The sequence below is a fragment of the Cuculus canorus genome, chromosome 4 (assembly GCF_017976375.1).
Source record: "Cuculus canorus isolate bCucCan1 chromosome 4, bCucCan1.pri, whole genome shotgun sequence".
Lineage (NCBI taxonomy): Eukaryota > Metazoa > Chordata > Aves > Cuculiformes > Cuculidae > Cuculus > Cuculus canorus.
The window spans coordinates 62,589,485-62,612,252 of NC_071404.1; the positions used below are offsets into that span (position 1 = coordinate 62,589,485).

Sequence of the window (22,768 nt, forward strand, 5' to 3'; positions counted from 1 at the left end):
TGGTTGTCTGTCTTTGGTTATTTTTAAGAATGACACTTAATTATATATTATTTTGTCAAGATAACTACTAGCTGCTGTATGTTTTAGGTACTTTTTGCTGTGTGTGAACTACTTCTTTTATGGAGAGACTGTAGCCGATTACTTTGCTACATTTGTTCAGAGAAGAGAACAACTTCAATTCCTAATTCGTTACCACAGATTTATATCTTTTGCACTCTATTTAATAGGTAAGTGAAGGAAATTGCAAAAAACGAAAGAACTTTGTGGTGTGTTTGTTTCTGTGCTTATTTCTTTAAGAAAATATAAATTGCTTCCCAGCTTTATGCACTTTCAATTTCTTTTTCCTCTTGATGTTTGAGGAAATTGGGCATTTGCAGTTCCATTTTTCCTGTGAGAATATGCATTTAATTTTTGCATTCACTGAGAAGAAGAAAACAGCCAAAAGAAAGCAGATAATCTTGAGAAAGTTGAGCTAATGGTGCTTGGGAGAAGTTGGCATGAATCAGTTTTGATTGCTGAAGAACTGGGGCTCAGTACCGAGTACATGCACACTATTTTGGCAGTCCGTGGAGTTGACTTGGATGCGTAATTGCTGTGCTGGCCTGATGCTTTATTGTGCAAGTGTTCTGCCAGGTCTATAACAATAAGATTGACCAATATATTTTATGCTGATTATTCAAAATGCCTGAGGCTTTATTTTGTCTGCAAGATACTCAGATGCTTACCTCATTAATAGATTTTCCTCCCTATCCAAAGAAAGACATTTTAAAAGCCTCTTCTCTAGGAAGAAGAGAAATAAGCTGGCAGTCTTGTGGGATATTGCTTTGTGAACATGTAAATATAGTCCACAGTGTTTTCAGCAGTGCAGTTAATATTATGTTAGCCTAAAATTAAATTAATTGAAGAATCAAATTGGCCTAAGGACAATTGGACAGGAGACAGCTGTGCTACAAATACTTGTAGAATATATTAAGAAACCTGATCTTTGTGATGGACTGTCAGTCTGTCTGTTGATTTTTTTTTTAAACCGAATAAGAATTCTGCTCGATGCTTAGATTGCAAACTGGAAACCATCTGTGAAAGACTTGACCTTTTTCAGCTGGCTTTGGCTTGAGGAAACAAACTTAACTAATGCTTCATGACCACTGAAGAGCAGTGAGGGGAAGAGATGGGACAAACCAGTCATGAGCAAAAGCAGGAGGCAAAGCATAGCAGAGCCCCTTGGCGGCTGTCACATTGGGATTGTGGGGTCACCAAGGGGCTATCTCCAGGCTTAGGGATCTTTTGAAGGCCTGTGACCCTTGCTGGCACAGGGAGCTGCCCTAGGGAGAAGAGGTGCTCTGTTTGCCACCCAAAATGCTTCTTTCAGTCAGCTGAATTCTCCAGCACTTGCACCGTACACTTGTGTTGCATGCAGCTGTATACATGTCTGGAGGAAAGGGGCAAGCTGATCTTTTTCTTTCCATTATTTATGTTAGCTATTGAAAACCAGCTTGTCAACTGGGTTTTGAGTGTTGTTTAAAGGAGATGGTCTTCTCCCCTAAAAACTGATGTCTGCTATGGGACCTCATAAGTAATGAAATGGATGGTCATTGCTGGTGTTAACTAAATCTTGTGCTCTAATGAGAATAATTCTATATATACAATTAACTGAATGGAAGCAAATACTCCTGGAGGCAGAGGGATTAAAAGCTGCTTCAAGGGCAATTGCTGGTATATTACGGTTAAGTGTAATTAAATATAAAATGGTGCAAACTACACTTGCTTTGTTTTACAGGCTTCTGCATGTTTGTTTTGAGTTTAGTGAAGAAACATTATCGTCTGCAGTTTTACATGGTGTGTATTACCCACTTTACTGTGATCACTCATGTTTTGCATGTCACTAGAAATAGTCATGTCCCTATGTTCATAAAATAGCTTGGAAGAGGAGTGTGGAAAACATTCTTAAACCAACACTAACATGAAATCCAATTGGACTGTTTGGTATCTGTTCACCTTGCAGCTTATTGTTATGTTGTGACATGTGGCCTTCCAGTCAATACAAGCTGTCATTGGTGAGTGAGGCCTTTTGCATATGCAACGTGGTATGTCTCCCTTAGTGACAGGCTGATGTGGAAGAGATTCTTGGAGAGAAGGGTGTACATCTCCCTCCCAGGTCTGAAGCCAAATAGTTCAGCATAGTGTGGGAAGTGGTTCTTGTGACTCAAGTGTTACTTTGTAGAGGCCCCACTGAAGTACTGTGAAAGGAACTTGGTCTTAACCTCTATGTGGAAGATTTATTCTGCGACACTTAACAGCAGTCAGGGCATTGCACAACTTTCAAGATTTCTTAAAGCTCCAGGAATGCTGTTAACCCCTCTGTTTGTACAGTCCTTTAGTTAGCATTTTAGCATTCAGGATCCCTAGTTCTAGACTAGAACTTAGCTGAGCCCTGTAGAAGCACTTGAAAATATCTTTTACTGAGAAAAAATTACCCTGTTTGTGGGAGAACTTGCTTGGCCAGGAGCTGCAGCTTTTTTAGGAGAGGTGGTCTTTATCTTCTAATCTGAAAAAAAAAAAAAAATCCTTGTGTTTGGATTAGCACAGAGTAAATGTAAAAGTTTCTCATTATTTTTTTTTTCCTTTTTCCCATTCTGTAAAGAAGGCAGAAAAAATACAGTCACTCATGTGGCTTGGTGCCTGCTCAGAAAATGTGGAGGTACAACTGCCGAAGAGTTGCAGTAAAACAGGGGAAGCTATACATCCACTGTGTGGCAACACAGTGTTTGAACAGACAATGAGAGTAACCATTTGGGTTTAGGTAGTACTTAAACCCAGTCACAATACTAAGAATTGCACAATACTAAGAATTTTTCTGCAGAGAGTAATTAACCAGCAGGTAATATTTTCAGAAACCTTTAGTTAGTTCTTGCACACACACACCCTCTTTCAGCCTTCTTGAGTTGTCTTAACTGGAAGTAGATACTGGCTGTTATAAAAAACACAAGTGATAAGAGAATTAAAGTAGTAGGGCATTGAGTGTTAAATCACCCAGACATTCAGAGTGCTTAAATTTGCAGTTTCATGGAAAAAACTAGTAATTCTTGTTATAAAAGTTTTTTGAAAATAAAATCTGTTGTAGAGTCTTTACCGGTAAAGTGTTTGAAACCCATTATATTGTACACTAGTGCTACAAAAAACCACCAAGCGCTTACAATAATACTGAGGAAAATGACTATTTAGATGACCATGTGCATAAAAATTAACACTTTGGTTTTGCTAACCCTGAGAATTTTCATGTTTCATAAGAGGACTGTTATTTTGTTATGAGAGATATTCACATCTGTGTAACATGATTCTTCCATGAGTAGCTCATTGCCATTTTGTTGTTATTGTTCTAACATATCTGTTATATGTATATACAGAATATCACATTGCTTACATTTCTTTGCTGCTTTCATGCTGAAGGTGTGTGTCTTATTAAATCAGATGTTTAACTGCACGTTAAAAAATTGTGGGTGGAGGTAAGTGATGGGGAAACCTGTTAAAGTTTCAGTACTTGCTTCAGAAAGCCGGCTAACTTGTGATATACTGTATGCATGCATCTCCTGCATTATCACTAGAACTGGTCTTTCCTGTGAGCTCCTAAATAGCTACTCTAGCTGACACGCCAGTATTTATCAAGGTGTATGGATTGGTGTTTTCACTAACTGTTGTGTTGTTGCATTGTTAACAGTTCGCATGGACTCATGTCACTTTGCTGATCACTGTAACTCAGTCTCATCTTGTCATCCAAAATCTCTTTGAAGGCATGATCTGGTAAGGGGACAGTAATAAACTGATTTGTAACTCTATTGCATTGAAAGGTTGGTTCTTTTACATAGATCTGGTTAGGAAATAGTCATGGGAGCAGTTAAAGCAGCACAAATTAAAGGAGCATTAGCGTTTGGTTGGATGAGGAGTCAGAGGAACTGGGAGTGATGAACCAAAGGATACAGGAGAGGAAGAAGAAACCTGTTTAACTAGAGTGGTAGCCACAAGTACGATAATTTGGAACACCCACTGCATATATTTACAAGAAATAGGATTGCTTGCATGCTTGATGAAATAGTTTCCATAGGATTTTGCTGAATGGATGAATACCCATCAATTCTTTTTCAGTTAATTGGGTGCTTCAGGTTGCTTGGAGCTATTGAAGTTGAACCATTTAAATTTGAAATCACCAATCTGGCTGCTTTCCCTTCCCTTTTCCCTGCTGCTTCCCCTTTTCAGATAAATTCAGATTACTTATAATTAAGAATTTATGTCTTGGATATTGTTGGGTCATCTTAATGCCCCATTTCCAGCAATATGTTAAGTTCTGATGATGCAGTTAAACTTGATTACTTAGAACGTCTCATTAAAGAGAAGTTGTGTTTTTCCACCCCCCGACTTCTATAGGGACAAGGTAAATTATGATTTGAGAAAGAAGGAAGAAGAGCATGGAAGATAACTTGTGTTCTTCCAAGGACAATATTGCATTTCTTCTTTTTCTTTTCCTGATATATGTACAGCTGGGGAGATGATTGCAGAAAAGACATGCTCATAGTTAGAAAGAAAACCCAAAGCCTTTGACAAAGTTTATATAAACAAATCCTTTTCATAGTGATCATGTTCATGTGCCAAAACATGAACCTAGTTGCCTTGCTAGCTTACTATTTCTCATTTCCACTGGTGCTAGGCAATTTAGCTTATTAATACATTCCTGCTTTGAAATGGGAAAAAACAGAGAGTTTAATAGCTTGAGTAATGAATTTAGATGCTGTTAGCATGCAAAGAACATTTAAAAAGCTAACACAGGCTGCTCCAGGCTGACAAGACAAAAAAGAGGAAAATTTGTTACATTTTTTTAAAATTTAGTTATCATTAAACTCTACAAGGAATTTGTTTGCTTTGATTTTACCAATAACATTAACATGTTTATATCTGTTGATTTCTTCTTAACTGTGGTACTAGTCTTTAAGCCTTATAGGAAAAAGCCAGCCTGTTCATGTTTTAAGCTCATGCACCAAAATAGTATTTTAACTTGAACTAACATGGATACGTAATGATCTTGATTGGCTGAAGACTAAAACCAGTATAGCTAAATATGTTGCTCATGGGGGAACCAGGTGAACATGTTACGAAACATAATTCCTTCCAAATACTGCAAAAAAAATTCACAGAAACAAGTTCTGCTCTTTCAAGTTCTGTCCTGTTAGGTTTGTGCAGCTTTCCTTTTTCTCCATCAAACTTTTAATGTCTTTCTCTAGGTTTCTGGTTCCAATTTCAAGTGTTATTTGCAATGATATTACTGCTTACATTTTTGGATTCTTCTTTGGCAGAACTCCATTAATTAAGGTATGTAGTTAGGCACTTCCTCACTAACAAACTTTTGCATTTTAAAGTGGTTTTGATACTGGTTCAAAAACATATTAATGGAAAAAATATTTTCTACTGTACTGCATGGTACCTATCTTTGCTTAAAAAACTCAACACCCTGGCTATCTTGTTTCTGAAGGTTTGTAAGTGGAAACTGGGATTACTGTGAATATAATATTGACGTTACATTATAATACAGTTTGAGCCTATTGCATCATTACAGAATCACAGAATTGTTTAGATTGGAAAAGACCTTTAAGATCATCAAGTCCAAACATTAACCCAACATTGCCAAGCCCACCACTAAACCATGTCCCTAAGCACCTCATCCACATGTCTTTTAAATACCTTGAGGGGTAGCAACTCCACCACTTCCCTGTAGAGCTTGTTCCAGTGCCTGACAACCCTTTCCTTGAAGGAATTTTTCCCAGTATCCAGTCTAAACTTCCCCTGACGCAACTTGAGACCATTTCCTCCTGTCCTGTTGCTTGTGACCTGGGAGAAGAACCACACCCCTGCCTGAGTTCAGCCTCCTTCCAGGGGGCTGTGGAGAGTGATAAGGTCTCCACTCAACCTCCTTTTCTCCAGACTTAACAGCCCCAGTTCCCTCACCACTACCCATAACCCCTGTGCTCCAGGCCTTGTGGTCCAAATCACCAGGTTCCTTTTTACTGCATACTTAAATACAGAAACTGTAATTTGAAATAAGCTGTTAGGTCATATATACCTATTCCTCATCTGGTCTTGTTGACCTAGCACTGAGAAGGGCTCAAGTAGTAATCTTCCTGTTCTGGTAGAATATGGAAGACCCCACAGAAAGCCATGAATTTATTTTCATGATGTTGCCATGTTAACTTTTGAGTATTTAGTTGGTTCTGATATTAAGCTGCTCCTAAACTGAAAATATGACAGAATTTGATGAGGAAAACAACTTGCTAGGCTGGTCTCTTTAGGCCTGATGTTTTTTGCTCTATTAGTTTGCCAGTCTCTATGTAGGAACCTAGCGTCTCCTGAGGACCATCCCCAGCAGTAGCTGTCTAACACCCAGCAGTAGCTGTCTAACACCCAACTTGCTGTTGCTTATCTGAATGTGCACATTCTTAACAGGGGCCACCATCAGAGCCATAACATGCTTACGCAGGTTTTCAAGTCTTGTGCTTGATGGAGCTCAGCTCTGCAATCAGGGTCAGCTATACCAGAGGCAGACAGCAGCCTTCAGACAGGAGCAATGGATGGGAAGGAAGCTCTCTGTTCCCTCAAGCTGCCCAATGGCACCAACCAAACTATGGCATTTGCCCTCCTTACCTGGGATGGGTTCTACCCATACTCCTCTATTTATCATGTTCAGTGCCTGAAGCTGCTGATGTTCAGTATTTCCCACATACCTTTCAAATAAACAAGTAGGAGCTTAATTTTCATGAACAACAGCCAGAAATAGAATTTAAAAAGCTTCAGTGATGCAACCGATGAGGCTAACACTATCTGTTTTGTGCTTAGCTGTCTCCCAAGAAGACCTGGGAAGGATTCATTGGAGGCTTCTTTTCCACAGTTGTATTTGGATTTATTGTAAGTAACCACAGGACTTTCCTTGTATACATTCAGTCTTGAATTTCCTAGTTTTACTTGAAGTAAAATTACTGACACTTGGGTTGTCTCAAATTGCTGACAGCCTAAGAGTTAGGTTTTTGAGGGGGCTAGAAAATTCTGCCAATTCATTACTAGCTGGAAAGGCTAGGCAAGGCTTGCATCTCTCCTAAATAGGTTATATTGGCTATTTTCGCCATTACTGTTACTATATCTGGAATTGTTTTATCTATTAGTTCCATCTCTATTTTGAAATTGAAGCTTATTTATAGCATTATTTATGCTTTGTAAAGTCATACTTCTGTCTTACATACTTCATAATGACATTTCTCCTGAGAAGTAGTTTACAGAAGATGATAACAGCATACAGCAACTGTTCTAGTAAATAATTTATCACCAAGGTCAGCTGAACTCGTAACTGTCAAAATTGGTAGAAGTGATAGTTCACACTTCAACAGAGAAATAAACTGCAAAGAAATGATGAGTGGCTAACATTTTGGATTTTATAATTCCAGAACATCCAGTAGATATGAATCTGAGAGATGTGAAAGGAGAACAAGTTTGGGAATTTTCGCTAAGCACACTGAACATCCACTTTTGTCTGCCTTGTTGAGGCATTCGCCAAATTAAATAGGCTAATTTTACTCCATTCTGTGTCTGTTTGTTATTAAAAAGATGTTAATTATCCTCAGCTTGCAGTAACAAAGACGTCCACTACAGTATGATTTTTGACTGTAACAACAAATGGCAATTTCAGGAGTCTGTTTTGTTTTTCAGTTTTCCTATTTTTTGGCTCAGCATCAGTACTTCGTCTGCCCTGAGGAATACAACAGTGAGACCAACAGATTTGTGACAGAGTGTGAACCTTCAGAGCTCTTTCAGATGAAGAAGTACTCCCTGCCACCATTGCTTCAGGCTGTGTTGGGATGGGTAAGAGAAAAAAAAAAAGCTTTAGTTAAAATCGAAATGGTACTTCCCAGCTTGAAAGATCTGGATGCTGGTGAGGCTTGAAGAGTAGGAACTGAATTGATACCATTGAGCCTTGTGTTCTCCCAACAAAATTGACTTAATAATTCCAACTCATAAACTTCTCTGTTTGAACAACTGAATAGTTTAGCCTAGAAGAAAGGTGTCTTAACATAACTGCACAAAGTAGCCAAAAGTTAATTGGCGTTGGCCAGCTGTGAGGCAAATCAGAAATAGAAGGTACAGGATTTTTCAGCTACAGATGGTGTTTATCAGGACTTGCTAGGTGAGGTGTACTCTGCTTTCAGGGTTGAGGCCACAGAGCTTTCTCTCCAGGGCTGGAGCTTGTACCATTGACTTGAAAGTGCTCAAACCTAAGTTACAAACAAACCCAGGGCTACCCACACACAAAAAACCTCAACAAACCTAAAACAGCCCAACCAACTGAAAAAAACCCCATTTTTTTCTCATCTAAGTTCAGGAAGGAAAAGTACCTGTTGCCAATGGAGTCTCTCTTATCTGTAGGAACTTGAATGGATCAAAACAAATTTCAAGTGCGTGGACAGAACATTGTCTATTTAAACACAAGCCAAAAAATATTGATAGGGGTAAACCTGTCTTCCATTATTGCCATATATAGAAAAAGGTGACAGTGTGGTGAACTAGAGCAAAGTTCGTATCTGTCTTGTGGGAGCACTTGAGAGAAGCGAGAGTGAATTGAGTGAAGGTGACAAGTTTGTGATGAGCATTGGGCCACGTAGGAGAACAATATGAGGAATTTGTGGAAAGCTGCATTGTTTAAAGGAAATGGAGCTGGAAAAGAAGAGCCAGGGAAGACTAGAGAGCATAATCATATGTTATGGAATTAGTAGTTGTGTTCCTTATGATCAACTAAAAGGAATGGCTGAAACCCACTGATTTGTTAAAGTTAACTGTTTTAGCAACCTTGAATACTTCATCCTGTTCACAAGACCAAATCTTTCGGCAGCTTTCTACAGTGTGTCTGCTTTTCCTTTCTCTACACTATTAGGACACTTTGTGTTAGGAAAACTGCAGCTTGTGGAAGTCTTCTCTATAACAGCCCCATTTTAAAATATCTAAGCTTAAAGTGCCTACAATCAAACATATTGAAATACAGTGCTTATTGTTTTTTTTGTAGGAAGCGGTGAATATGTACCCATTTCAGATGCACAGCATTGCACTGTCAACCTTTGCCTCATTAATTGGGCCATTTGGAGGATTTTTCGCTAGTGGATTTAAAAGAGCTTTCAAAATCAAGGTGTGTAATGACTCCTGTAAACCAGTTTTGTTTTGGTTTTCTTCTTGAATTAGATAAATTGGTGGGTTGGGTTTGGTTTTTTTTAATCATTCATTGTAGTATCTAGTGTTTCTACTAAGATGGGATGATGTTTGAGCTGTTTTTTAGCATCATCAGCAGTACTTAGTTTCATTAGATACGTGTATGCGTTAGTCTTAAAACTTTGTATAATCAATGTGTTACTTTAGTGTCAGAAATACAAGAACAGTTGTGTTTCATATTCTGGCTGATAATTACTCTTCCAAGTCTTGTTGCAGTAGTGGCTTAGACAAACAAGATGTGAGACATTATATGTGACATGAAAGTCAATCTGTAGATGCCTTAGAAACACTGACAGTGGTTTACCCTTCATGTTGTGGCTGGCTGTGTTTTACCAATAGTATTTGTGTCGTATGTAGATGCTGACGTGTCAGATTCACCAAAGCATGAGATGTTTGGCTGCCTTTGCCAATACAGTGCTGCCTTGTAACAAGAGTGTGTATTGGCAAATGATGTGATGTGCTAACCTCTGTTTATTGCAAGGTGTGCGCTGTCGCTTGTGGCAGTGTTGTCCCTGGCTGGGATTAAGTGGCAGCAGGAGTGTGGGAAGAGGGCAGCCCCAAATTTTCTCCCGACCTTCTTTATGTCTTGGTAGGACTGCTGTTATTCTTATCCTGTTGCTTGTTGTTCTTCTTGTTGTTCCCTACGTCCACCAGTTTTGGCATGTGCTTTGCACAAAAGCATATAAACCTCTTTTTGTGCCAATCTCCTGTACGCATGCTTGTAGTTACCCCTCTTTCTTATGCCGGACCAAGCAGCTTGTCCAGCACTTTGCTAGCTACAGCCTTGTATGCTGTCATACCTGTATATCCATGTAGCAGAAGACCGCTTGTGTGAGGAAGGCCTTTTGAGGGGTAAAAAGAGCTTCTGAAAAGCAGCACTTATTCTTAAAGCAGAACATTAAAAAGTAGATTTTTGTAATACTTCTAGGCCCCAAGATGATGACCAAAGGACTTTCGGGAAAAGAAGGAGATTGGGAATTGTTACTGAAGCAGTGTAGGTTAGGTTAAACACTCCATGCCTGCCCAGCACTGTAGGGCTGGAGTGGCACTGGCACAGGACTGTTTTGACTTGCTGGCAGTTGCCTCAGATAACTAAAGTCAGGGTTTTCACCCAGCAAGTACACAAGTGAGTAGGGGTGACAAAAAGGATATACATGGGTAGTTTGATTGATAAAGCTGTTCTACAGACAACAACAGGTAACACAGAGGTAGTGTATTGAGCTTTGTTTGATTCAGAAATATTTTAAGTAGTGATAATCTTTCACTACGGGGTTTTTTTTTGATTCTGTTAAATATATTTATATTATATCCACCACACACATTATGTATTTTAACTGTGGTTACCAAGAACCTTGTGTAAAAAAACAGCAGGTGTATGGGCAGTATGACTTGCAAAGCCAGTGTTAGACAGTGGAAAGAGTCCTCAAGATACCGCTTCTCTTGTAGCAAATATGCATTTGCTGGTAACAAGGGCTTCAGCAGCAGCTACCGGTAGAGGATTAATAAAAGTATTAAAGAGGAGAATTAGATTCTGCAGAGGCAAGAAACAACAGCCATCAGCTTAAGAAGCTTCCGACAAAATGAAGTATGTATAGGCACGCAAGTGTACTCAGTACTGGCAAACATGCACCTGACATACCACTGTCCTCTTGTGTGATACTGTAGACAAGTTGCTTCATCTCTTCTTTTTTTTTTCAGCCGTTGACAAACCTTTGCAGTTAACAACTCCTTTAGCAAAGGAGGCTCTTGCTAACTTTTGGCTTAGTGCAGTGAAACTGTAGCTTAATTGCAGCCTTAATGTGCTGCTACCAAGTGATGTATCATTAGTATGTTTCATCCCAATCATTGACCATGATCTTTTTTTCCTCCCCACTCTCTGTGCTTTACCCCCAAAAGGATTTTGCAGACACAATCCCTGGGCATGGTGGGATAATGGATCGCTTTGATTGTCAGTACTTGATGGCCACTTTTGTTCATGTCTATATCACCAGTTTCATAAGGTAAGGGCTTTTTACAATATTAACTACTTAAGCTTGCAAAATAGCTGTACCATAGTAGCTTCATACGAGTTATGTTCTGCACTGTTGGCACAGTGGAGATGGAAAGTTTCTAAATCTGATTTACACAGTGATTTAAATACAGAACCATTAAGAAAACATATGTCACTGCCTGGACTTTGTGTCAGGTTCGAGCTGTGCCTTAACATTTCGGAGACTGCTGCTAAATTTAGCCTGTGTACCAGAAAGTTTTGTGTAGCAGCCTCTTAGAAGTTGTACTAGGATTTGCTGATTACAGGGAGGTATGAGGATGGGGTTTGGGGCAGGAGGGTTGCAGCAGCATATGATTTCCCTTTGTGGTTCTTGAAGAGCCTGTAGGTTGTGAGACTGCAGTTCTTCCTCTAAATTTCACTGCTTCTCAGTGTCTTGACATGGGATTTTCTGTTTAAGATGAAAACATTATGGTTAAAGAGGGGAAACAATTTCTTAAAAATACTGCTCATCTTCCCTGAACCACAACAGCTTTAAAGAAAAAAATATGGGAATGACGATTCTCTTACAGTCACTTATTTTAGTTCCTGGGGTGGGGCAGTTGGGGAAACAAGGTGATACATGCTCTTAGTTTTGTAAGTACATATAGCTAAATAATTATTAGATATGTAATCAGGAATAGATTCTTTGCCTCATATTTAGGCCATATTAGAAGTAGACTGTGAATAAGTGACTAGCTAGAAAAGCTTGGTTTAATTTGTGGTTTTCTTTACTGACTTTGTGTGGTGGTTTAATCACAACCAGCAACTAAGCACTGCCCAGTAACTCATGCACTCACTGCCCCACAGTGGGATGGGGAGAGAATCAGAGGAGTTAAACTCTTGAGTTGAGATAAAGACAATTTAATAAACAAAGCAAAAGGTGCACGCACAAGCAACGCAAAACAAGGGATTCATTCACAACTTCCCATCAGCAGGCAGGTGCTCAGCCATCTCCAGGGAAGCAGAGCTCTAACATGCATAATGGTTACTTGGGAAGACAAATGCCAAACATCGCTCTTCCAACTTCTTCCCCAGCTTTAGGTGCTGAGCATGACATCATATGGTATGGAATGTCCCTTTTGTCAGTTGGGGTCAGCTGTCCCAGCTGTGTCCCCTCCCAGTGTCTTGTGCACCCTCAGCCTGCTCGCTGATGGAGTGGGGTGAGGAGCAGAAAAGGCCTGAACTTTCTGTAAGCTCTGCTATGCAGCAAGGAAAACATCCCTGTATCAACACTGTTTCCAGCACAAATCAGCATTTAGCCCCATACAAGCTTCTGTCAAGAAAATTAATTCTACTGCAGCCAAAACTAGCACATTTGGCCAACTTTTAATATAGCTCAATAGTACACAGTTTATACAGCAGCGTACTACACTGAAAAAGATCCGTTAATGAAAAATGTTTATTGCAGTCATTAAGGATGAATCAGTGAATCTTATTTGTTGTAAGCCTTTTTAATATCCCATTTGTCAGCAAATACAAGAAGAGCTTTTTAGTTTCTGTTCAGATTGAGCTAAGGAGTATGCTTTGCCAGTAATGCTCACCCGTGCGTCTGGAGGAGATAGACTGGGAGATCTCCATAACTTGATATCCCCAAAATGGGAAGGCACTGTCTGTGCAGCAAGAGGAAAATGGAAAGATGTCAAAAGTTTCTCTAGAGCTGCTGCTCACACACATAATTTTTTTCATTGATAGGGGTCCAAATCCCAGCAAACTGCTGAAACAGCTGTTGGTACTTCAGCCTGAGCAACAATTAAATGTGTATAAAGCCCTGAAATCTCACCTCATTGAAAAAGGAATCCTGCAGCCATCTCTGAGAGGGTAGTTTGTCAAAACGGAGGACTACAAGAAACCTTCATTTACAAGAAGACTGTGGAAAAGCATTGCAAATGTGCACATAAACAATAGCTAAAGGAAGAGCAGTTTGTGGTCTGGAAGAGGTGAATGTTTCCTGACATGAATGTGAATGCTATGACTTCCTATTAGGACTCAGAAGTTTTTACTCCTAAAATAGTTAAAATGCTTGCAAAGTAACAGCACGTGTGCTATTTCAGTTCCTGAAGCGGATGGCAGCAGTCTTCCTTCAGCACCCAACCAGATGGGCTTTGTATTTTAAAAAGAAAATAAAGTTCACTGTTAGTTTTTAATTAGTTATTTAATATTGTATATCTTAGCAATACTTTTTGGTCTCCAGTGATTACTGAAATGTAAACAGATGAGGCAAGTGGTCACTTTTATGTAGTTCGGTGCTGAAATTATGATTGTTTAGAAAGTACTTGTTAGCCCGGTCAAAGAACTACTGATAGCCTGCTTTACTACCTGTATTTATGAAGTCACTATGAAGGTTAAACTTTGCTCTGTTTTTAGTTAAACGTCTTTCTTATGGATTTATTTCATGCTTTCATGAGAAAAGTAGTTTTACTGAAGTGAAGCTGGGCTCTTTGGGCTGGTTAATGTTATGAATTCTGAAGAAGCATCTTGCATCCAAGAGCAGAGATTACCTGAGAAAATGGGATTCTCCAACCCTGTAAATAGATTATGGAGAATCTGGAGTTTTAACCCATGGTTTCCATGGACTGTTGGTGTCTGAAGACAGTAATTCAAGCCTTATTCTTTGTGCCTATTAACTACAACATAGAATGGGGTTGTTTCCTTCTTTTTAAAAGCATTTTGACGTCCTCAGTAAAAGGTGGAGGTTAAGTGCTGTTTTATTAACGTGTTAGTGAAGGCAGGAACTTTAATCTCATGAATGTGCACAGTGCAAGACAGCATGTATGGTTCTGCTGTGTGTTGGTATTTAGCGACAAGGTCCTCAAGCAACATCAGGTAACCACCTAGGTGTTTGAGTGGAGAATTTTTATAGAAAGCAGCTCTTCTGTAGACTTAGTGTGGCACATGAGGAAAGCTGATGCTCTATAATTCTCAATCCTAGCTGTTTTAGTTTTTTTGTTAGGTGACGCGTCTTGATGCAAATACAAATGTAAACATATTTTGAAATTGTAAAAATGACTCCTGTACAAACAGAAAGCACAATTGTCAATTTTGTTTTGCTATACTGTAAGTCGATACAATTTAATTTTCCCAACTAATTGTAAATAAGTTTCTCCTGTGGTGAATGTACCAATGCCTCATATATATGTGTGTGTATATATATATATATACACATATAAAATATTAAAAGGTGAATATATATGTGTGTATATATATGAAAGGTGAAAACTTTAAATGGTTGGTGCTACCTGAGGATGAAACCATGGAGCAATTCACTAAGGTGAGTGATAAGCTTTGTCTGTAAAATTCAGACTGCTTTTTGTTGAACACCATGCAGCTAAGACCACCATACACTACTCTGTTTTGCACATGGCAGCGTGTGTACAGCTTTTGTGTGCAAAAGCACCTCTGTACTTGGCTATGAAACAAAATCTAGGTCTAAAGTAATTCTTATTGGTGTCAAGTATCTGACAGGATTAAATTAGTTCTGACCTGGAGATTGCAGTATTGAAGGAACACTCCAAGAGATGAAAAAAATGTCACCAGCTGCTTGTCTGTCAGTGGCCACACGACTTGGCTTATTAATTGAAGTGCACTGAATTTCAACCTTTCTGCTGGGAGGGCGGCATAGCCAGAGGTTAAAAGGTAGCACAGCCAGGGAATGAGATGTGTGGAAAGATGTTTTAAAAAGGAGGGAAGGGAAAATGAGAGGGTGAACAAAATGTAGTATACCTGGAAAACCAGCTTGTAGATGAGGCTTTGGTTATGTACAGGACTTTGGTAGATGCTTATGGAAAAACACAGCCATGCTGGAGCTGGTATTTCCTTATCCTGGCTATTTAAGAAAAAAAAATTAAAAATTTATATATAGAATATATATATATATATATATAGAAAGGTAATTGTTACTTTGGAAACTTGAACTTTTTAGTGTAATTTTATAGCATGTATAATAAGGAAGTTAAAATATATTTTAGCATTTAATACAACAGAGCATTTGAAATTAATTTCTATTTGCACAATAGAAAGTTCAACACTGCGATTCTGCTGTTCAGCATTACAATGAAGAAGGGATCACTTGTGAACTCATTCAGCAATTTTCTGCGCAGAGTAATAGCTTTCTGCTGGCTTAGGCTTGGTGTAAATAAATCTCAGCAGGACTTGTCACTGTGAAGTGACAGCTACGCTTGCTTGTTAAGAAGTGCATTTACCCCACTTGTTACTTCTGTTGGTTCAAGCATTGCACCATGATCAGCAGGAAAGTTTTAACTTTTTACACCAGTGATTCTTTTCGCTTTTCCAAGTTGCTGTAGTTGGTTGTTGAGCAAAAAAAATGTACAGTATGTAAATATTGTAAATGGTATGAGCATATAATGTCTGATTTAGTTTGACTGTTTCAATCTTTTGTTGAAGCAGATGTTGTAAAAAAAATAAATAAAACTGGGACAGAAACCCTCCTGTCTTGTATTTCGTGTAGCACACAGTGGGGGGAGATTTCTTAATGAGAATTTATGTTCCTTTCTTTATTCCTTCTAGTTGTGGTCTTAATAAGAAGCCTGTTATGCAATCCTGTTATTAATTTCCTACCTTTTGCCCCTCAAGACTTCTCTCCATCCTTGACTGTTCCTGCAAGCAACTGTAACGATGTGCCTCCTCTCCAAAAGTGTGCAAACTTGCCATCTCCTCCAAAAGGTGCTCACTTCAACTGTCCATAGTGTGCAGTTCAGCGGGGCTGCTGCAGTTACCTGGAGCTGACAGAAATGCAAAGCGACTCTTCCATTCCCCCTGCAGAGGATAAACTTGCAATTGCTTCCCTCCGTGTAGGAAATGCTGCTGCCTGTGGCCTCTGCAACACACCAGGGAGAGGCTGGAAGAGGCTGGCACAGGCACCAAGGCCTGATCCTGGCCCTTTGGGTTCTCCCTGTGGTTCACAACCAGTCAACCCTGTGGATGAAACAACCCGAATTGCTGTGGTGAGTGTGGTACTTGTTCACTGGGCTTTTCCTGGGGCAGCCAGGCTGCACTTTCCCTGGTGTCCGAGCCCCTGCTGTGTCACAAGGATGGCACTGCTACTCCTGGCCACCGCTGGTCCCTCTTGTTTCCACTCCAGAACTCTGCAAGGAAATTGTGACAACGCCGAGACTAAAGTTCTTACTCGGGTAGGATTCAGTGACTCCTCTCCCCTCTCCGCCACATTCTGCATCTGGAAATATGAATAATCTTTCTGCTTTCCTTATGTCAGGGAAATCTTCTTGTTTTGGAACCCCAGCTCCTGTTCATTATTCCTGGCACTGCTGGCCAGGAATATTCAGCATTCACTGTGTGTGGGGATGACGGGGCAGCAGCTGCGAGCTGCCTCTCCCCTGATTTCCTGTTCCTGCCCTTTTAAGTTTTGGATCCAAGGCCCTTCAACTCCTGTAGCCTCAATGAGGCCAGGTTACAAATGCATCTCACTTCTAAATTACAGGCACCATCAGCAAATCATGTGTGTGCTGTGCACCTCCTCAGACTTCAGAAAACTAAGGGAGAAGCACAGAGAGAGCTTTTCTGTGACCTGCATCTGCTTCCTGATGCTCTTCCAAGGAAAGGAATGGGAAAGTTAGTGGTGAGTTTTCTCCTGCTAGACAGATAATATTTTGGACTGTTACTTGCACAGGAATGGGGGATTTTTACCTTTAGCAGTCAAAACCCCTTTAAGGCATGCTCACTGAGGCAGTTGGAAGGAGCTGCTTCAGGGATACTAGCACGGCAGTGGACTGCCCTGACAGCCAAAGTAATCCTTGCTTGTGCAGTTGCAGCAGAGAGAATTGGTATTTTTATTGTATATTTTATTTTTAATGTTGGCTTCAGTTTTCACACGTAACAGTTAAGCCACACTGCGCAGAGTCCCTTTGTCCAGCCTGTACTAGAACACACACAATTGCTCTTTCTCTTGTAAAGAGTTTCTCAAGTGTAAAATGGATATTCAGTTCTGTGGTTTAGCAACTTCAGATAGTGTAAACTTGGCTATAAGTATCTGATAGGATTCCAGAAAAGGGCAATAATGGAAAGTGTCACCCATAAATATAGAATCACAGAATCATAGACTGATGTAGATTGGAAAAGACCCTTGAGGTCATTGAGTCCATACTTATCCCACGCTAATCCCATGCACAGCCTTCAGTGCAAGAGAACAGGTTTTTACTTCTGTTGTTAGGACCCTGCTCTTTGACCATGAGAAATTAAATGCTTGTGCTATCTGGCAGGAATCGTGCACACCTCTAAAGAAAACACAGGGAGAGCTCTAACTGCCCAACAGTGGCTTATAGTAACTAATCACTGGGATTTGTGTGTACTCGAAGGGCGTGTGTAGCTCTGCATACTTTGACCTTGTTTCTGGTGTGGCAAACTGCCATACCCGCCAGACACAGGCTATCCCAAGATGGTGAGAAGCGAGCTCTGCCGGACTCCCTGCTGTGCCACATCCCACTGCACTGAATCAAGTTTCTGACTTCAAATACAGACAGAAGTTCTGTAAAACTATGGATAAGGTCCTTTTTTTCCTCGACAACTAAAATGTAGGCAAGCCTCTGGGTAGTTGACTCATATTTGTTTTGAAGAAGCAAATGAACGTGCAAACCAACATGTCCACATTTAATCTAATTGTGCACAACCTTTTGTTTGTACAGCATCCTTCAAGCTAACTTTGAGTCCCTGCACAACTGGCACTAGTGATGCTTTGAGGTGTCCCATCTACCACATTGCAGTCCCCCTGGTGGTACAGAGAACACATGAGATGGATGGCTTGGGCTTGATCATACAGATATAAACTGGAGAGGGGCAGATTTAGACTGGACATTAGGAAGAATTTCTTCATCATGATAGTGGTGAGACTCTGGAACAGGTTGCCCAGGGAGGTTGTGGGTGCTCCATCCCTGGAGGTGTCCAAGGCCAAGTTGGATGGGGTGTTGGGCAGCCTGATTTAGTGGGATGTCTCCGCCCATGGCAGGGGTGTTGGAACTAGATGATCTTTAAGGTCCCTTCCAACTCTAACCATACTCCTATGATACTATGGTACAAGAACCAGGGTCTCCATGCCATATGGCCGGGTGCAAGTCTCTCAAGGCACAATGGATTTATTGCCTTGCCAAATGATCTTCTGGATGCATAATATTTACATAGGTCTAAGGCAAGTCTGGACGACGCTGAGGTTTGTTAAAGAAGTAACACTGGTACATGGCCTAGGATGAGCTGAAAATTGCAGGAAGTCAGACAAGTACTTGGGTACCCTAAAGACATGCTCTGGCCTTATGTTTGTGTTGTTGTCTGCTTACGGTCAGTGTTGGATGCAGGATGCTCAGTGAACCTTTGGTCAGACTTGAGTACAGCCTTTTTTTTTTCATTCATCTTCTTTTTCTTGTCTAATTGTTGTTTTTCCTTTTTAGGCTCAGTCTAAAAGACTTAAACTTCCCTAAAAGGGTCAGGCTAAATAACGAGTTCATTCAAACAGCCTCGCTTTGTGGACCCAGCTGCATGTGTTTGTGGCCAGTGCTCCCTCTACAACACCTGGACATCACTTGCACTGAACTTGTTCCCTCCCCCCCTTTTAAACAAAGGAGGCTGAGTAGTCCAAATACACAGGCTTTACTTTAACAAGTAAGTGGACAAGAGGAACTGGCCTCTAGTTGCACAAGGGGAGGTTTAGATTGGATATTAGCAAAAATCTCTTCACTTGAAAGTGTTGTCTAGCACTGGCAGATGCTGCCCAGGGAAGTGGCTGAGTCCCTATCCCTGGAGGCGTTTATAAGATATGTGTGGATGTGGTGCTTAGGGACATGGTTTAGTGGTGGACTTGGCAGCGTGGGGTTAAGGGATGGACTTGGTGATCTTTAGTCTTTTCCAGCCCAAATGATTCTGAGATTCTATGACCAGATAGGTCAAGACTGCCAGCTCAGCTAAAATAGTAATGTGGTCATGGTTTGGAAAAAGAACCAGCAAGCCTGGACCGCAAAAGCAGCTTCTGTGACAGACACCACAGCAGGAGGGCCAGAGCTGTAGGGGGAAGCCCTGACAGGTACAGTAAAATCAGTGCCTTTGCCGCACCTGCACCAGGGCTTCAGCAGGTGGCTTCTTAAATGACTGCTCGTGTTCGCTTTGATGGATGTTGATGAAGTCTGTAATCACAAATGCTTGAAGTCTTCAGGAAAAGGACATATTTGACTTTATGAGGATTAAATTAATAGATTGCTAACATAAATGTGAAGATTTCAGGAACCAAAGCACTTCTTCTAATATCCCCCATGATTCTACAAGATACAAATTAGTACTTCTGCAGGTAATTCCTGCAATGACTGACAAAGGTAATACTACAGCCTGCCATGCTTCCAACCACCCACTTCTTTTCCTTCTCCTCCACACCGTCCTTTCAGCCACTAAGCATATGGACACACCAGGAGCGGCTGGCTCTGCAGAGACACCGGCTGCAGAGCACTGACCCCTTGCAGCAAGCACCTCCCTGCCTGGATTGAAGCATGCTTGTTGGAGCATGATAAAAATCACATTTCTAGTAGGTGAAGTGGTTATGGTCACAGATAAGACAATTTATTGCACTGAATCTTCCTGAGGTTTACGTAGCCAAAAAAGCAAGCAACTGGTGAACATCAGAGAAGGAACCAAGGAAAATGATATCAGGTGTGAGCCAGCTCCACAGAGCTCTGCAGCTTCCAGGCATTTCCCTGCCAGGGGACGTGGAAATGCTGAGGGCTGGGACTGCAGCCTCCTCCTGCTCAGAACTGAAGAGAGCTACAGCCCTTTAGCTGAGGTAATCTTCAATTATGAACAGCCTGATGGAAAAAATCCACCTCGTATAACCAGCTTAAAAATAGGGAAGCTGTAACAGTCTAGAGAGTTGTGGCATCTGTCATCCCAGCCAGTCTCCTATTAATACCAACAGGAGCAAGGACCAGCTGAATGGCAGAGCATGGGAACAAGTACTCTAGCTGATGCTTGGTGCTCCCCATCACAAAACTTGCCCTAAGTAATTTGTGATTTTTGTTTTAGTCCACGTGTTCTTACTGATTTATTAGCTTAAAAGTTAAGATTGAACCAGTTTGCAACAGCAATGTAGTTCTAGTATACTTTTAGAGTGGAGGAGGACTAAACTATTGTTCTACTGAGCATTACGATACCAACTTATTTTTGTAAACGCTGTGCAACTTCTTCATTGCTTATGCCTGGTTCTCACATTCTTGTTTCAGTAACTGTTTTTTGGGAAAATACATTGTAAAATTAATCCTACCAGCATTAAGTTTTGTTCTCTATCTAACAGTTAGTAAATGGATTATTTTATACCCCTATGCCTTTTCATATAGGCTATAAAGAGAGCTGTCTGTCGGGTATTTTTTATATCATTTTTATTTAAAAACAAACACACAAAACATTAAAGGAAAGATGCCTGCAGCAAGACTTTTGAGGGACAAGTTAAGGAGAAACTTAAAAAAGACGTGCATTGACATGAATCCTGAAAGACTGACAGCTGAATGCAATATTCAAAAAAAAATCCCATTTCTTTAGCCTAGGACTAACAAATCAGAATATATTTTGATAGTTCAAATGAAATCTACCTTCTTTTGTCTGACTGAAGGGATCAATCTACGTGCTATAACTCCTCCCAAAGTCTTTAGAGTGCAGCCCTTCATTCCGCAAAACCCAAGCTAGTTTTTTTGAACACTACCTGATTTTTCAAGTACAATAAGAGAGGCAGGAGTCTGGTTGTGTAGCTGCCTCCAAAAGAAGCTACTTGCAGCTGCAGAGCAGATACCGATTCTCTCCTCTTACATACAGTCAACTTACCCCTTTCAAACTGTCTGCAACCTGTAGCCCTGCTGCAGCATCCACAGTTCAGCCTTGAAACAGAGACCAGGCGTCTCCTCTGCAAGGCTTTGTTAAAAAACATGCCTCAAAGAGGATCCGGTAGGTCAAAAATGGCTTTATATATATATATATTTATTTATTTATTTATTTTTTGGTGGGGGGGAGTATTAGTTGCTGGAGTTGCCACTGCCAGGTTCCAGCTACCCTAAAGGCAAGCCTGCAGCCCAAGGCACAGAACCCATGGCCTTGCAGCTGGACCTATTCAAGCACACAAATTATACTCTTCAGGCCATCTCCATTTTTTTCTCAACTTATAAAACATTCCTCTCCACAAAAAGCTCTGTGTCCTTCCCCGCACCTCATTTTTTCAACTCTCTCCTTGCAACCTACCTCCAAAAAATCCCCTCTGCAGCCTGATAGACAGCAGTTCCTCTTGCACGGAATTAATGCTCCAGCACAGAGAAGAACACAAGCCAGGGAGTGTGTGCAGCAGCACTGCCAGCCCTACAGCACCTGCAGGAGGGCAATTAGAGAAAATCTCTCCAGGGGAGCAGGGCAGACTCAGCTCTGAAAATCCTGATAGTGTACCAGGAAAGTCCAAATTCACCAAATGGACAGGCAAAAGGAAGAAAAGCAGGGTGTAACTGTAAATCAGAAAGCAATAAACTTTGTGCAATTAAAACAAGATGAGTCTAGCCTGAGATTGGCCTTCTGGCTGGTAGTGAGAAGGTGCTGAGATGCTGCCTAGACTGGATGTCACATTTTGGTGTGCTGGGGCTATGACGTGGCCGTGTCAGCATTGCCCTGGAAACTGTGAGAAAGCCCTGCTCTGGACTCTGCTTTAAGGACAGCTGAGGACAGCTGATAGTGGCAACAGGACATCTGGAAACCACGTGAAAGCTGCAGAAGGTGGAAATGTAGTACGTAGGAAGCCTGTGAATTGCTCACTAAGCTTCTAGGAATATGATGGAAACTCCTACACAGTCGAGATCTTCCTTGGGTGCCTCAGGAAGGACTTTATCATCGCAGTGCAATCTAGATCATACATCCCTGTGAAAAATATCAATGTTATTTCTGAATAGGGAGATTGAGTCACCTTTCAGTTTTAGGTAAATCCAGCAGGCAGTGTGTGTGGCAGAGAAATGAGAATAGAATGGCATTCATAGGTCATGTAACATAGGTTTTTAGAGCAGATACAACTATACCATCACATCCCATTGACAAAGCAATCCCACCTTGAATTTAGAAGCTATTTTGCTACTAGAAAATTGTGACAGAAATGTGATTCCTCTCTCGGAGTATTAGGAGTTATATAGGCCAACATACGTAATCTGAGGGGCTTAGTTTGTCTTGTCTTCCCTCAGTCTTTAGACTGTCACAGAGGAAAGCACAAATCCTGTAACTTAATTTTTTTTCCCCAATTAGTATTTCCTGAATTGTGCTATGAACTCACAATGTTCTGTTTTAGCCCTTATATTGCTGTAAATTTACTTCATTTTTCCCTTGCACTAGTTGTTCTAGTAGAATCTGAATCAAAGACTAACTCCATGGGAGTCTTATCCTCAGACTTGTAACGGATGTATTTCAGAATCAGCTGTGATTCCCGGGTAA

The 22,768-nt window shown here is 40.6% G+C and overlaps 1 protein-coding gene across 1 annotated transcript in view; it reads left to right on the forward strand.

The window, feature by feature from the left end:
• The window catches only part of CDS1 (CDP-diacylglycerol synthase 1), a 38,183-nt gene extending 22,432 nt beyond the window's left edge, over positions 1-15,751 (forward strand). Inside the window, exons 5-13 of the mRNA XM_054066128.1 lie at positions 88-227; positions 1,778-1,836; positions 3,716-3,798; positions 5,271-5,358; positions 6,877-6,945; positions 7,741-7,893; positions 9,089-9,208; positions 11,185-11,288; positions 13,010-15,751. Of these exons, the coding sequence (XP_053922103.1) occupies positions 88-227; positions 1,778-1,836; positions 3,716-3,798; positions 5,271-5,358; positions 6,877-6,945; positions 7,741-7,893; positions 9,089-9,208; positions 11,185-11,288; positions 13,010-13,139 (946 nt within the window). The 3' untranslated portion in view covers positions 13,140-15,751. The remainder of the gene's footprint in view (positions 1-87; positions 228-1,777; positions 1,837-3,715; positions 3,799-5,270; positions 5,359-6,876; positions 6,946-7,740; positions 7,894-9,088; positions 9,209-11,184; positions 11,289-13,009) is intronic.
• The last annotated feature ends 7,017 nt before the right edge of the window (positions 15,752-22,768 follow it).